Raw genomic sequence first — 17718 nt, 5'->3', positions numbered from 1 at the left:
TTGGTACTAGTCCAGACCTTCTGCCATCCCACTGCCATTGGTACTATTCCAGACCTTCTGCCATCCCACTGCCATTGGTACTAGTCCAGGCCTTCTGCCATCGGTACTAGTCCTGACCTTCTGTCATCCCACTGCCATCGGTACTAGTCCAGACCTTCTGCCATCCCACTGCCATTGGTACTAGTCCAGACCTTCTGTCATCCCATTGGTACTATTCCAGACCTTCTGTCATCCCACTGCCATTGGTACTAGTCCATACCAAAGCCGTCTGTCATCCCATTGCCGTTGGTACTAGTCCACACCAAAGCCGTCTGTCATCCCATTGCCGTTGGTACTAGTCCATACCAAAGCATTCTGTCTATCCCACTGGGGACAGTGGACTTATCACTTGGAAAGATACTTAGCTCATACCATTGAATTAGAAGAAACATGGCTAGTTATACAATATTTATGTTGGCTGTTTGGTCTGTGTACTTGTTCTCCATCAATTGTTTCTGGAGACAGAGACCACTTAACTTATAGCAGGCAGAACAACAGCTAATTGATATGTGTTTGCCTGTGTTCCAGTGGGAGACTAGTTACTCTGGCCTGGCTCTGCGGCGGTCCTGCTCCCTGCCTGAGGAGCTCCATGGTCGGGTGGAGGCTGCTCTGTTCACCCTGCGGCGGAGGGGCTGTTTCCTGAGGGACCTGGTGAAGGTGAGGGACCGAGACGTCTTCACCGCCGTGTCCCGGGTGCTGCTGGGTCAGCCAGGAACCACCTACCGCTATCTGGACACGCGGCTCTTCACCATCCCCTGGCACACAGACGAGCAGAGAGGGACCTGCTGTGACCCAGACCTCAGCGCTGCCTGCAAAGCACTCTGGGAGCTCAACTGCTTCTTCTGTTCTGATGTCGGAGACAGGAAGGAGGGGGATGTTTTCAAGCAGTGCAGGAAAGAGTTGGTTGGTGCTATAGAGTCTAAACCCAGTGTAGAAGGAGACACAGAGTCTAAAGATAGTGAGGAGTCCAAACCCAGTGACGATGGAGGAGACTCGGAGTCCAAGCAGAGTGAGGAGGGAGAGACTGAGTCAAAGCACAGCGACGATTGGGACATAGAGTCAAAACACAGTGAAGAGGAAGGCTCATCGTCCAAACAGGATGCAGCATGGGAGTCAAGACACGGCGACGAGATGGGAGACATGAAGACTAAACAAACTGAATTGGGGAGTCCAACGGCGTCAAAACAACACAGTGAGGGAAAACACACAGGCTGGAAGCACAGGCCAGCTGGCAGCACAGAGGCAGAGACCACAGACCTAGGCCCTCAGGAGAAGCCTGTGGCTGAGCTAAAACACAGTCTCTCTGGGTACCACATTGAAGATGAGGAGGATGAAGACCAGCAGAGTGGCCAGGGATGCTCTAACCTCAACCCTGCTAAGACATCCTGTCCTGGCCCGACCCAGTTCAACGTCACCCTGCTCAACTACATGGACCCAGCAGCAATGAGCCAGCTGAAAGAAGAGCCATATTATGGGATGGGTAAGATGGCTGTGGGCTGGCACCATGATGAGAACCTGGTCAGCTTATCTCCTGTGGCCGTCTACAGCTACAGCTGTCATGACGACGACAAAGGTGAGGGTCAAAGGTCATACAGTATAGTTGTTGTATATCACTGTCAGTAGTGGTGGATCCCCGTCAAATTAGACCCAAACTTCCTCAAAAACACCCTTCAGTCTCACTTGTTATCCCATTTTTATCACTCCACCCACAACCCCTTAGATGTAGCTATTTTCTTCTCCACTGTGATGTCATTTTGAGCTACTATCTCTATCAAATGCAGCTAACAGCTAACGTTGTGTATGTGGCCCTACAGCAGCTCACTTCCAACAGCTATACGGCATTTATCTCAGACACGGCCTCCAGTGAGCCAGCCATCAGATCTATCAGCCTGATAGTGTCAGGGCATTATCAAATGTCATCACAGGCTGCCTCTGTTCTGTTCTGACAGGCTGGGATGCCTTATCGCTAGCAGGGCCAGGGGGTGAGGGAAGATCATCAACACACACTCTCTGGGACACATTCAGGGGCTAAACACATGCTGAACGGCACACTACAAAACTCCAACAACTCGCCTAGCCTTATCGCTCAACGATCTGATCTAAGTCATTTCCTCCAGAAATGATCAATGTGTAATTATCTGATATGGAATAATGAGTGTCTGCTTTGATTACTGGTTCTAGACTGTACAGCAGTATTGAGGCAGTGTTTAGCCTAGATGTTCTATCATAGTGGGTCTCGGCCTGATTTTATAGGGCTGATATGAGTGTATCTTTTTTGATGGAGTTCATTCATTGATTTGATCATGATCATATTTTTTTATCAAATATGTACTCTGTTTTACTATCAAGGTGCACGATCCCCTTTTCACATGGCAATACAGTTCACAACCACATCTCAGCCGCCTTTGCAGTGGGCCGACATCATTTCAGAGGGATTGGCTAAACAGAACCATCTGCCGTAGAGTAGAAGACTGTGGAGATGATTTGTTCTGACCCATCTGACCGTTGACCCCTGGGAACGCTGGCTTCAAACAGCACAGGACCGACCGGCCGGGGCTGTATTCTAGGTAGCCTGTTCTATCTGCAGCTGTGCCTTTCCTTTGTAGGCCAAACTGACCCCACAGCACCAGACTTCACAGGCAAACCTGACAAAGTTTAGCAGCACTGCTCGCTAACCCCGCTGTGCATTACTCAAGAAATGCTATGTTCACTTTGGGCCAGATCGTTCTGAATACTCCCAGAACCACAGAGATGGAATTGTTACCATGCGGAATGTTTTTTTTTTTTACGAGGGGGCCCATGTTTTTTGACATTGTTCTCGACTGCGCCGCAGTCAAAGCCCCTCTCTCTTTCTCAACTCAATAATTGAGCTGTTTTACATCCCAGTCTGGTATGTACAGTAACCAGTAACCTTCTATGCATGTTTATTTGCACGACACCTGTCTTTCTTTGACACGCTTACATTTCATGTCAGGTCTGGGAGAAGTCTAGTATTTGTCTCTTTTTCCCAAGGCTCTGTCTGGTGTTTCAGAATGGTTTTATTTAGAGTCACCCAGCTGCTCTCATCCGGAGGTACAGTGCCTTGCGAAAGTATTCGGCCCCCTTGAACTTTGCGACCTTTTGCCATATTTCAGGCTTCAAACATAAAGATATAAAACTGTATTTTTTTGTGAAGAATCAACAACAAGTGGAACGACATTTATTGGATATTTCAAACTTTTTTAACAAATCAAAAACTGAAAAATTGGGCGTGCAAAATTATTCAGCCCCTTTACTTTCAGTGCAGCAAACTCTCTCCAGAAGTTCAGTGAGGATCTCTGAATGATCCAATGTTGACCTAAATGACTAATGATGATAAATACAATCCACCTGTGTGTAATCAAGTCTCCGTATAAATGCACCTGCACTGTGATAGTCTCAGAGGTCTGTTAAAAGCGCAGAGAGCATCATGAAGAACAAGGAACACACCAGGCAGGTCCGAGATACTGTTGTGAAGAAGTTTAAAGCCGGATTTGGATACAAAAAGATTTCCCAAGCTGTAAACATCCCAAGGAGCACTGTGCAAGTGATAATATTGAAATGGACGGAGTATCAGACCACTGCAAATCTACCAAGACCTGGCTGTCCCTCTAAACTTTCAGCTCATAAAAGGAGAAGACTAATCAGAGATGCAGCCAAGAGGCCCATGATCACTCTAGATGAACTGCAGAGATCTACAGCTGAGGTGGGACACTCTGTCCATAGGACAACAATCAGTCGTATATTGCACAAATCTGGCCTTTATGGAAGAGTGGCAAGAAGAAAGATATCCATAAAAAGTGTTGTTTAAAGTTTGCCACAAGCCACCTGGGAGACACACCAAACATGTGGAAGAAGGTGCTCTGGTCAGATGAAACCAAAATGGAACTTTTTGGCAACAATGCAAAACGTTATGTTTAGCGTAAAAGCAACACAGCTAATCACCCTGAACACACCATCCCCACTGTCAAACATGGTGGTGGCAGCATCATGGTTTGGGCCTGCTTTTCTTCAGCAGGGACAGGGAAGATGGTTAAAATTGATGGGAAGATGGATGGAGCCAAATACAGGACCATTCTGGAAGAAAACCTGATGGAGTCTGCAAAAGACCTGAGACTGGGACGGAGATTTGTCTTCCAACAAGACAATGATCCAAAACATAAAGCAAAATCTACAATGGAATGGTTAAAAAATAAACATATCCAGGTGTTAGAATGGCCAAGTCAAAGTCCAGACCTGAATCCAATCGAGAATCTGTGGAAAGAACTGAAAACTGCTGTTCACAAATGCTCTCCATCCAACCTCACTGAGCTCGAGCTGTTTTGCAAGGAGGAATGGGAAAAAATTTCAGTCTCTCGATGTGCAAAACTGATAGAGACATACCCCAAGCGACTTACAGCTGTAATTGCAGCAAAAGGTGGTGCTACAAAGTATTAACTTAAGGGGGCTGAATAATTTTGCACGCCCAATTTTTAAGTTGTTCATTTGTTAAAAAAGTTTGAAATATCCAATAAATGTCGTTCAACTTCATGATTGTGTCCCACTTGTTGTTGAATTTCCACAAAAAAAATACAGTTTTATATCTTTATGTTTGAAGCCTGAAATGTGGCAAAAGGTCGCAAAGTTCAAGGGGGCCGAATACTTTCGCAAGGCACGGTATCTGGCTTGGCGGCGGAGTGTTTTCCGTCTGGAAAGACCACAATGCTCTTTACTCCAGCTCCAACACCATCCCATCCTGCGTCCTTTAGGAGCAGTGTCATTAACGGCTCTCTCAGAAAGCACTGGCCGGAAATGAAGTTACTATTTGTCCTCTGCTGAGCAAAGGAGAAGGTCTGATTTGCCGTGGGGCTGAGAGAGGCCCGGGAAGACTTTAGTATTGATTTATTCTGAAGGGTGTGGACCTAACAGGGGCTGGGTAGATCTCGTTTTCTCACCATGCCTCGGATGGAGGACAGACGGGGATGGAGGACAGGCTGGGTGAGAGGCTCGGTGAGAGGCTCAGAGACTGGCTATGGGAGGGGAATAATCCCCACTACCCTGTCTGTATGCTGCCTCTACACACACTAGCTACCTAACATCAAATACTTTTATTAAAAAGGCTGTCCTCTTGTACAGAAACTGTGATGAAGACACAAGTTGTACTGAGAGATCAATGTAACAATATGCCCTGTCTCCTATTGTATATTTGTTTCTGATCTGACTGACCTAAGTGGTGGGATTGTTTGTGTTTAGCAGGTGTGAGCTCGGAGGAGGGTCCTGCAGAGAAGGGCTGCTGGAGGATTGGTCTAAAGGTGGCCTGGGACATCCACACCCCTGGACTGACCCTCCCACTGCAGTCCGGAGACTCCTACTACCTTAGAGGTACTAGAGCATGCACACCATTCCTTCTACATGACATCTCTAGTCTGTGTGAGATTTACACTTGATGTTCAAGTGTGTTTGGTTTACTGTGTCCCTACTGACCCATAGAAGCAGGATGCACTCCAGACTCTCGCTCTCTTTTTCTACCTCTCTTTTCTTATTTGTTTTTTCTCTCTCTCTCTCTCTCTCTCTCTCTCTCTCTCTCTCTCTCTCTCTCTCTCTCTCTCTCTCTCTCTCTCTCTCTCTCTCTCTCTCTCTCTCTCTCTCTCTCTCTTTCTCCATCTCCCTCTCCCACTCTTTTATCTATCTCTCTCTTTCTCACTCTCTCGTCATTGTGTTAGTCTGAACCCAACCCAACCAGAATCCCTGTTCTGTTCCTAAGGTTCCATGTAATTGCATGCATTAGAGAGGTTAAGAAAACCAAATGTTATTTTGTGAAGTCCTGTGACCCGGTGCTGTGGCAGCGGTGCTGGTGGTGTCTCTATGGAGTGGAGAAGACAGGCAGCGGGCCATGAGGGTGTAAATCAGACCTTAATGCTGATGGCTACAGCAGATGCCTTCCCCTTTCATCTCTGCCTGCTGGGTCGAGCTGCTCTTAGCTTCTACAATACAGGACAAGGCTACACAGCTATTATTGGCTACCACTAGCTTCCCCATCATAGCAGCACACCATGTGCTGTGTATGGGTTAGGACCTCCAAGACATCATTGTGTGTACTTGTCTTGGTGAAATATGACTGCATCGTTTTTTTGGACACACACACACACACACACACACACACACACACACACACACACACACACACACACACACACACACACACACACACACACACACACACACACACACACACACACACACACACACACACACACACACACACACACACACACACACACACACACACACACACACACACACAAAGACACACAAAGACACACACACACAAAGACACACACACACACACACAAAGACACACACACACACACACAAAAGACACACACACACACACAAAGACACACACACACACAAAGAAACAGGCAAGAACAGACTCATATTCTACCTCAAAACATGTTGATTTGAGTAGAAACCATGAGTTGGAGTGACCTGACGGGACATAACCCAGACAGGATGAGATTTGTCACTTTCAGTCCAGGCATGATAACAGAGTGATGGCCTGCTCTAGAAACACCATTGTAATTGGACCTGACTGAACTGGATCAATGGGGAATTATGTTCCAGTTTGGAAGATCCCTACAGGATCACTATGGTACTGTAGCAGCTCACACAGTCAGTCTGTCTCAGTCCTATACCTGGATCAGGTACACAGTACAGACACTAACTACTGTAATCAACCAAGACTACATTCAAGAAACTAGTCCACTCAGTGTTTCCTTGGATGTTACAGCATGCCTCGACAAGGGACAGAAATAAAAGCTAGCCTGTTGATTAGTGGCTTTGTGGTGTTTTTTAAACATTTTTAATAATTTTTTGTTGTTGTAGTTTTTGCCACTTTTTCTCCCCAGTTTCGTGATATCCAGTTGGTAGTTACAGTTTTGTCCCATTGCTGCAACCCCCGTACGGACTCGGAGAGGTGAAGGTCGAGAGCCCTCTGAAACACGACCCCACCAAGCCGCGCTGATTCTTGACACACTGCTCCCTTAATCTTGAAACCAGCCAGACCAATGTGTCAGAGGAATCACCATACAGCAGGCGACCGAAGTCAGCTTGCGTGCGCCCGGCCCGGCAAAAGGAGTCGCTAGAGAGCAATGGGAAAAGGACATCCCCGACGGCCAAACCATACCCTAATCCGGACGATGCTGGGCCAATTGTTTGCTGCATCATGGGTATCCCGGTCGCTGCCGGCTGCGACACAGCCCGGGACCGAACCTGGGTCTGTAGCGATGCCTCTAGACCGCTGCGTCACTCGGGAGGCCCCTGGCTTTGTGGTGTTTTGATAAGGAACGGGCCCGTGTACCATCACGGACACCATTATTCCCCTTTAGCACCGTTAGTCAGTGACTCAACCTCTGAACTGTTAATGTTGTGTGTGTCTGTGTGTGTAATATGGGTGTGTAATATGTGTGTCTAATATGTGTGTGTCTGTGTGTGTAATATGTGTGTGTCTGTGTGTGTAATATGTGTGTGTCTGTGTGTGTAATATGTGTGTACTATATGTGTGTAATATGTGTGTGTAATATGTGTGTGTCTGTGTGTGTAATACGTGTGTGTGTAATATGTGTGTCTGTGTGTGTAATATGTGTGTGTAATATGTGTGTGTCTGTGTAATATGTGTGTAATATGTGTGTGTAATATGTGTGTGTCTGTGTGTAATATATGTGTATAATATGTGTGTCTGTGTGTGTAATATGTGTGTAATATGTGTTTGTCTGTGTGTAATATGTGTGTGTAATATGTGTGTGTCTGTGTGTAATATATGTGTGTAATATGTGTGTGTCTGTTTGTGTAATGTGTGTGTAATATGTGTGTGTCTGTGTGTTTAATATGTGTGTGTCTGTGTGTGTAATATGTGTGTGTCTGTGTGTGTAATATATGTGTGTAATATGTGTGCGTCTGTTTGTGTAATGTGTGTGTAATATGTGTGTGTCTGTGTGTTTAATATGTGTGTGTCTGTGTGTGAAATATGTGTGTGTGTGTGGTAATATGTGTGTGTCTGTGTGTGTAATATGTGTGTGTCTGTGTGTGTAATATGTGGGTGTCTGTGTGTGTAATATGTGGGTGTAATATGTGTGTAATATGTGTGTGCAAATTTAATCAGCCGTTATTTCCACCCAAATGGAATTTCAGTGGTTAAAAAAGAACAATACAAGTCTGACACCGAGCCTGTTGGATAATACGATTTCCAGCTCCCAACTCACGAGGGACCTGAGAAAGAGTTGACCCAATATATTTAAAAGCCTGCTGCTTCCTGGAAAAAAGAAGGGGACAAGTGGCAACAGATGAGGGGGTAGAGAAAGAAAGATAAATATTTATTACAGAAATCGAGTTTGTCCCCCCAGTGCCATCAGACTGTGGAGGACCAGATTGATGGAGATCATTTATTATTGGATATAAACTGTTTTAAAGATGGGAGTCATTCCCCCCAGAGACCTAATCCTTCACAATCTCATCAGAGGATAACACAGAACAGTGGGGGAACTTGTTTTGTTTGTCATGCTCTTTTTCAATTCTTTCCCTCACGACCTCATAATAATATCTATCTTCCTAAAGCACTTCACTGTTTGACTTTCAAATCAAAGGCATTAGCCAGCCACACTGCTCAAGGCGGGGTGTAAATATGCACATGTGCTGTGAGTGACAGCTCTGTAATGGCTAAATTAATGATTTGTTGTGGAGCAAATAATAACAGAGCTGGGCGACATCTAAACACACAAACAAGCTTGTGGACTGACGGGACTGATACACTCAACAGCAGTTGGGATCAGATCAGGATCTCTGTTTATTGGATAAATGTTTGTTGATATGAGACCTGACAGTGTTTGTTGATATGAGACCTCCATCATGAGGGAATGAATGAGATCTGACAGTGTTTGTTGATATGAGACCTCCATCATGAGGGAATGAGATCTGACAGTGTTTGTTGATATGAGACCTCCATCATGAGGGAATGAATGAGATCTGACAGTGTTTGTTCATATGAGACCTCCATCATGAGGGAATGAATGAGATCTGACAGTGTTTGTTGATATGAGACCTCCATCATGAGGGAATGAGATCTGACAGTGTTTGTTGATATGAGACCTTCATCATGAGGAATGAGATCTGACAGTGTTTGTTGATATGAGACCTCCATCATGAGGAATGAGATCTGACAGTGTTTGTTGATATGAGACCTCCATCATGAGGGAATGAGATATGACAGTGTTTGTTGATATGAGACCTCCATCATTTGGGAATGAGATCTGACAGTGTTTGTTGATATGAGACCTCCATAATGAGGGATTGAATGAGATCTGACAGTGTTTGTTGATATGAGACCTCCATCATGAGGGAATGAATGAGGTCTGACAGTGTTTGTTGATATGAGATCTCCATCATGAGGGAATGAATGAGATCTGACAGTGTTTGTTGATATGAGACCTCCATAATGAGGGATTGAATGAGATCTGACAGTGTTTGTTGTTATGAGACCTCCATCATTTGGGAATGAGGTCTGACAGTGTTTGTTGATATGAGACCGCCATCATGAGGGAATGAATGAGATCTGACAGTGTTTGTTGATATGAGACCTCCATCATGAGGGATTGAATGAGATCTGACAGTGTTTGTTGATATGAGACCTCCATCATGAGGGAATGAATGAGATCTGACAGTGTTTGTTGATATGAGACCTCCATCATGAGGGAATGAATGAGATCTGACAGTGTTTGTTGATATGAGACCTCCATCATGAGGGAATGAGATCTGACAGTGTTTGTTGATATGAGACCTCCATCATGAGGGAATGAGATCTGACAGTGTTTGTTGATATGAGACCTCCATCACAGTGTTTGTTGGAATGAGATCTGACAGTGTTTGTTGATATGAGACTGAGTGTTTGTTGATATGAGACCCCATCATGAGGGAATGAATGAGATCTGATAGTGTTTGTTGATATGAGACCTCCATCATGAGGGAATGAATGAGATCTGACAGTGTTTGTTGATATGAGAACTCCATCATGAGGGAATGAGATCTGACAGTGTTTGTTGATATGAGACCTCCATCATGAGGGAATGAGATCTGACAGTGTTTGTTGATATGAGACCTCCATAATGAGGGATTGAATGAGATCTGACAGTGTTTGTTGATCTAAGACCTCCATCATGAGGGAATGAGATCTGACAGTGTTTGTTGATATGAGACCTCCATCATGAGGGAATGAGATCAGACAGTGTTTGTTGATATGAGACCTCCATCATGAGGGAATGAGATCTGACAGTGTTTGTTGATATGAGACCCCCATCATGAGGGAATGAATGAGATCTGACAGTGTTTGTTGATATGAGACCTCCATCATGAGGGAATGAATGAGGTCTGACAGTGTTTGTTGATATGAGACCTCCATCATGAGGGAATGAATGAGATCTGACAGTGTTTGTTGATATGAGACCTCCATAATGAGGGATTGAATGAGATCTGACAGTGTTTGTTGTTATGGGACCTCCATCATTTGGGAATGAGGTCTGACAGTGTTTGTTGATATGAGACCGCCATCATGAGGGAATGAATGAGATCTGACAGTGTTTGTTGATATGAGACCTCCATCATGAGGGATTGAATGAGATCTGACAGTGTTTGTTGATATGAGACCTCCATCATGAGGGAATGAGATCTGACAGTGTTTGTTGATATGAGACCTCCATCATGAGGGATTGAATGAGATCTGACAGTGTTTGTTGATATGAGACCTCCATCATGAGGGAATGAATGAGATCTGACAGTGTTTGTTGATATGAGACCTCCATCATGAGGGAATGAGATCTGACAGTGTTTGTTGATATGAGACCTCCATCATGAGGGAATGAGATCTGACAGTGTTTGTTGATATGAGACCTCCATCATGAGGGAATGAGATCTGACAGTGTTTGTTGATATGAGACCCCCATCATGAGGGAATGAATGAGATCTGATAGTGTTTGTTGATATGAGACCTCCATCATGAGGGAATGAATGAGATCTGACAGTGTTTGTTGATATGAGACCTCCATAATGAGGAATGAGATCTGACAGTGTTTGTTGATATGAGACCTCCATCATGAGGAATGAATGAGATCTGACAGTGTTTGTTGATATGAGACCTCCATCATGAGGAATGAGATCTGACAGTGTTTGTTGATATGAGACCTCCATCATGAGGAATGATATCTGACAGTGTTTGTTGATATGAGACCTCCATCATGAGGGAATGAATGAGATCTGATAGTGTTTGTTGATATGATACCTCCATCATGAGAAATGAGATCTGACAGTGTTTGTTGATCTGAAACCTCCATCATGAGGGAATGAGATCTGACAGTGTTTGTTGATATGAGACCTCCATCATGAGGGAATGAGATCTGACAGTGTTTGTTGATATGAGACCTCCATCATGAGGGAATGAATGAGATCTGACAGTGTTTGTTGATATGAGACCTCCATCATGAGGGAATGAATGAGATCTGACAGTGTTTGTTGATATGAGACCTCCATCATGAGGGAATGAATGAGATCTGACAGTGTTTGTTGATATGAGACCTCCATCATGAGGAATGAGATCAGACAGTGTTTGTTGATATGAGACCTCCATCATGAGGGAATGAGATCTGACAGTGTTTGTTGATATGAGACCCCCATCATGAGGGAATGAAATGAGATCTGACAGTGTTTGTTGATATGAGACCTCCATCATGAGGCAATGAGATCTGACAGTGTTTGTTGATATGAGACCTCCATCATGAGGGAATGAATGAGATCTGACAGTGTTTGAAGATATGAGACCTCCATCATGAGGGAATGAATGAGATCTGACAGTGTTTGTTGATATGAGACCTCCATCATGAGGGAATGAATGAGATCTGGCAGTGTTTGTTGATATGAGACCTCCATCATGAGGGAATGAGATCTGACAGTGTTTGTTGATATGAGACCTCCATCATGAGGGAATGAATGAGATCTGACAGTGTTTGTTGATATGAGACCTCCATCATGAGGGAATGAATGAGATCTGGCAGTGTTTGTTGATATGAGACCTCCATCATGAGGGAATGAGATCTGACAGTGTTTGTTGATATGAGACCCCCATCATGAGGGAATGAATGAGATCTGACAGTGTTTGTTGATATGAGACCTCCATCATGAGGGAATGAATGAGGTCTGACAGTGTTTGTTGATATGAGACCTCCATCATGAGGGAATGAATGAGATCTGACAGTGTTTGTTGATATGAGACCTCCATAATGAGGGATTGAATGAGATCTGACAGTGTTTGTTGTTATGAGACCTCCATCATTTGGGAATGAGGTCTGACAGTGTTTGTTGATATGAGACCGCCATCATGAGGGAATGAATGAGATCTGACAGTGTTTGTTGATATGAGACCTCCATCATGAGGGATTGAATGAGATCTGACAGTGTTTGTTGATATGAGACCTCCATCATGAGGGAATGAATGAGATCTGACAGTGTTTGTTGATATGAGACCTCCATCATGAGGGAATGAGATCTGACAGTGTTTGTTGATATGAGACCTCCATCATGAGGGAATGAGATCTGACAGTGTTTGTTGATATGAGACCTCCATCATGAGGGAATGAGATCTGACAGTGTTTGTTGATATGAGACCCCCATCATGAGGGAATGAATGAGATCTGATAGTGTTTGTTGATATGAGACCTCCATCATGAGGGAATGAATGAGATCTGACAGTGTTTGTTGATATGAGACCTCCATAATGAGGAATGAGATCTGACAGTGTTTGTTGATATGAGACCTCCATCATGAGGAATGAATGAGATCTGACAGTGTTTGTTGATATGAGACCTCCATCATGAGGAATGAGATCTGACAGTGTTTGTTGATATGAGACCTCCATCATGAGGGAATGAGATCTGACAGTGTTTGTTGATATGAGACCTCCATCATGAGGAATGAGATCAGACAGTGTTTGTTGATATGAGACCTCCATCATGAGGAATGAGATCAGACAGTGTTTGTTGATATGAGACCTCCATCATGAGGAATGAGATCAGACAGTGTTTGTTGATATGAGACCTCCATCATGAGGGAATGAGATCTGTCAGTGTTTGTTGATATGAGACCTCCATCATGAGGGAATGAGATCTGACAGTGTTTGTTGATATGAGACCTCCATAATGAGGGATTGAATGAGATCTGACAGTGTTTGTTGATATGAGACCTCCATCATGAGGGAATGAGATCTGACAGTGTTTGTTGATATGAGACCTCCATAATGAGGGATTGAATGAGATCTGACAGTGTTTGTTGATATAAGACCTCCATCATGAGGAATGAGATCTGACAGTGTTTGTTGATATGAGACCTCCATCATGAGGGAATGAGATCTGACAGTGTTTGTTGATATGAGACCTCCATCATGAGGGAATGAGATCTGACAGTGTTTGTTGATATGAGACCTCCATCATGAGGGAATGAGATCTGACAGTGTTTGGTGATATGAGACCTCCATCATGAGGAATGAGATCAGACAGTGTTTGTTGATATGAGACCTCCATCATGAGGAATGAGATCTGACAGTGTCTGTTGATCTGAGACCTCCATCATGAGGAATGAGATCTGACAGTGTTTGTTGATATGAGACCTCCATCATGAGGAATGAGATCTGACAGTGTTTGTTGATATGAGACCTCCATAATGAGGGAATGAGATCTGACAGTGTTTGTTGATATGAGACCTCCATAATGAGGAATTGAATGAGATCTGACAGTGTTTGTTGATATGAGACCTCCATCATGAGGGAATGAGATCTGACAGTGTTTGTTGATATGAGACCTCCATCATGAGGGAATGAGATCTGACAGTGTTTGTTGTGAACATGAGACCTCCATCATGAGGAATGAGATCAGACAGTGTTTGTTGATATGAGACCTCCATCATGAGGGAATGAATGAGATCTGACAGTGTTTGTTGATATGAGACCTCCATCATGAGGGATTGAATGAGATCTGACAGTGTTTGTTGATATGAGACCTCCATCATGAGGGAATGAGATCTGACAGTGTTTGTTGATATGAGACCTCCATAATGAGGGATTGAATGAGATCTGACAGTGTTTGTTGATATGAGACCTCCATCATGAGGGAATTAATGAGATCTGACAGTGTTTGTCGATATGAGACCTCCATCATGAGGAATGAGATCAGACAGTGTTTGTTGATATGAGACCTCCATCATGAGGAATGAGATTTGACAGTGTTCATTGATATGAGACCTCCATCATGAGCGAATGAATGAGATCTGACAGTGTTTGTTGATATGAGACCTCCATCATGAGGGAATGAATGAGATATGACAGTGTTTGTTGATATGAGACCTCCATCATGAGGAATGAGATCAGACAGTGTTTGTTGATATGAGACCTCCATCATGAGGGAATGAGATCTGACAGTGTTTGTTGATATGAGACCTCCATCATGAGGGAATGAATGAGATCTGACAGTGTTTGTTGATATGAGACCTGCATCATGAGGGATTGAATGAGATCTGACAGTGTTTGTTGATCTGAGACCTCCATCATGAGGGAATGAGATCTGACAGTGTTTGTTGATATGAGACCTCCATCATGAGGGAATGAATGAGATCTGACAGTGTTTGTTGATATGAGACCTCCATCATGAGGGAATGAATGAGATCTGGCAGTGTTTGTTGATATGAGACCTCCATCATGAGGGAATGAGATCTGACAGTGTTTGTTGATATGAGACCTCCATCATGAGGAATGAGATCAGACAGTGTTTGTTGATATGAGACCTCCATCATGAGGAATGAGATCTGACAGTGTTTATTGATATGAGACCTCCATCATGAGGAATGAGATCAGACAGTGTTTGTTGATATGAGACCTCCATCATGAGGAATGAGATCAGACAGTGTTTGTTGATATGAGACCTCCATCATGAGGAATGAGATCTGACAGTGTTTGTTGATATGAGACCTCCATCATGAGGAATGAGATCTGACAGTGTTTGTTGATATGAGACCTCCATCATGAGGAATGAGATCAGACAGTGTTTGTCGATATGAGACCTCCATCATGAGGAATGAGATCAGACAGTGTTTGTTGATATGAGACCTCCATCATGAGGAATGAGATCAAACTGTGTTTGTTGATATGAGACCTCCATCATGAGGAATGAGATCAGACAGTGTTTGTCGATATGAGACCTCCATCATGAGGAATGAGATCAGACAGTGTTTGTTGATATGAGACCTCCATCATGAGGAATGAGATCAGACAGTGTTTGTTGATATTAGACCTCCATCATGAGGAATGAGATCAGACAGTGTTTGTCGATATGAGACCTCCATCATGAGGAATGAGATCAGACAGTGTTTGTTGATATGAGACCTCTATCATGAGGAATGAGATCAGACTGTGTTTGTTGATATGAGACCTCCATCATGAGGGAATGAGATCTGTCAGTGTTTGTTGATATGAGACCTCCATCATGAGGGAATGAATGAGATCTGACAGTGTTTGTTGATATGAGACCTCCATCATGAGGGATTGAATGCGATCTGACAGTGTTTGTTGATATAAGAACTCCATCATGAGGAATGAGATCTGACAGTGTTTGTTGATATGAGACCTCCATCATGAGGGAATGAGATCTGACAGTGTTTGTTGATATGAGACCTCCATAATGAGGGATTGAATGAGATCTGACAGTGTTTGTTGATATGAGACCTCCATCATGAGGGAATTAATGAGATCTGACAGTGTTTGTCGATATGAGACCTCCATCATGAGGAATGAGATCAGACAGTGTTTGTTGATATGAGACCTCCATCATGAGGAATGAGATTTGACAGTGTTCATTGATATGAGACCTCCATCATGAGCGAATGAATGAGATCTGACAGTGTTTGTTGATATGAGACCTCCATCATGAGGGAATGAATGAGATATGACAGTGTTTGTTGATATGAGACCTCCATCATGAGGAATGAGATCAGACAGTGTTTGTTGATAAGAGACCTCCATCATGAGGGAATGAGATCTGACAGTGTTTGTTGATATGAGACCTCCATCATGAGGGAATGAATGAGATCTGACAGTGTTTGTTGATATGAGACCTCCATCATGAGGGAATGAATGAGATCTGGCAGTGTTTGTTGATATGAGACCTCCATCATGAGGGAATGAGATCTGACAGTGTTTGTTGATATGAGACCTCCATCATGAGGAATGAGATCAGACAGTGTTTGTTGATATGAGACCTCCATCATGAGGAATGAGATCTGACAGTGTTTATTGATATGAGACCTCCATCATGAGGAATGAGATCAGACAGTGTTTGTTGATATGAGACCTCCATCATGAGGAATGAGATCAGACAGTGTTTGTTGATATGAGACCTCCATCATGAGGAATGAGATCTGACAGTGTTTGTTGATATGAGACCTCCATCATGAGGAATGAGATCTGACAGTGTTTGTTGATATGAGACCTCCATCATGAGGAATGAGATCAGACAGTGTTTGTCGATATGAGACCTCCATCATGAGGAATGAGATCAGACAGTGTTTGTTGATATGAGACCTCCATCATGAGGAATGAGATCAAACTGTGTTTGTTGATATGAGACCTCCATCATGAGGAATGAGATCAGACAGTGTTTGTCGATATGAGACCTCCATCATGAGGAATGAGATCAGACAGTGTTTGTTGATATGAGACCTCCATCATGAGGAATGAGATCAGACAGTGTTTGTTGATATTAGACCTCCATCATGAGGAATGAGATCAGACAGTGTTTGTCGATATGAGACCTCCATCATGAGGAATGAGATCAGACAGTGTTTGTTGATATGAGACCTCTATCATGAGGAATGAGATCAGACAGTGTTTGTTGATATGAGACCTCCATCATGAGGGAATGAGATCTGTCAGTGTTTGTTGATATGAGACCTCCATCATGAGGGAATGAATGAGATCTGACAGTGTTTGTTGATATGAGACCTCCATCATGAGGGATTGAATGCGATCTGACAGTGTTTGTTGATATAAGAACTCCATCATGAGGAATGAGATCTGACAGTGTTTGTTGATATGAGACCTCCATCATGAGGGAATGAGATCTGACAGTGTTTGTTGATATGAGACCTCCATAATGAGGGATTGAATGAGATCTGACAGTGTTTGTTGATATGAGACCTCCATCATGAGGGAATTAATGAGATCTGACAGTGTTTGTCGATATGAGACCTCCATCATGAGGAATGAGATCAGACAGTGTTTGTTGATATGAGACCTCCATCATGAGGAATGAGATTTGACAGTGTTCATTGATATGAGACCTCCATCATGAGCGAATGAATGAGATCTGACAGTGTTTGTTGATATGAGACCTCCATCATGAGGGAATGAATGAGATATGACAGTGTTTGTTGATATGAGACCTCCATCATGAGGAATGAGATCAGACAGTGTTTGTTGATATGAGACCTCCATCATGAGGGAATGAGATCTGACAGTGTTTGTTGATATGAGACCTGCATCATGAGGGATTGAATGAGATCTGACAGTGTTTGTTGATCTGAGACCTCCATCATGAGGGA

General features: G+C 43.6%; 1 protein-coding gene across 5 annotated transcripts in view; it reads left to right on the top strand.

Moving 5' to 3' along the window:
- The window catches only part of fto (FTO alpha-ketoglutarate dependent dioxygenase), a 256227-nt gene that overhangs the window by 29825 nt on the left and 208684 nt on the right, over positions 1 to 17718 (top strand). For 4 of the 5 annotated variants that reach the window (XM_046345631.1, XM_046345635.1, XM_046345634.1 and 1 more), the window contains exons 3-4: positions 568 to 1612; positions 5290 to 5418. In XM_046345631.1, coding sequence (XP_046201587.1) covers positions 568 to 1612; positions 5290 to 5418 — 1174 coding nt within the window. The remainder of the gene's footprint in view (positions 1 to 567; positions 1613 to 5289; positions 5419 to 17718) is intronic. The other variant, XM_046345632.1, reaches the window with a different exon arrangement.

The sequence above is a fragment of the Oncorhynchus gorbuscha genome, linkage group LG04 (assembly GCF_021184085.1).
Source record: "Oncorhynchus gorbuscha isolate QuinsamMale2020 ecotype Even-year linkage group LG04, OgorEven_v1.0, whole genome shotgun sequence".
NCBI classification, from domain to species: Eukaryota; Metazoa; Chordata; class Actinopteri; order Salmoniformes; family Salmonidae; genus Oncorhynchus; species Oncorhynchus gorbuscha.
The sequence above is the reverse complement of the archived record's forward strand: the minus strand, read 5'-3'. Positions and strand labels throughout refer to the sequence as shown.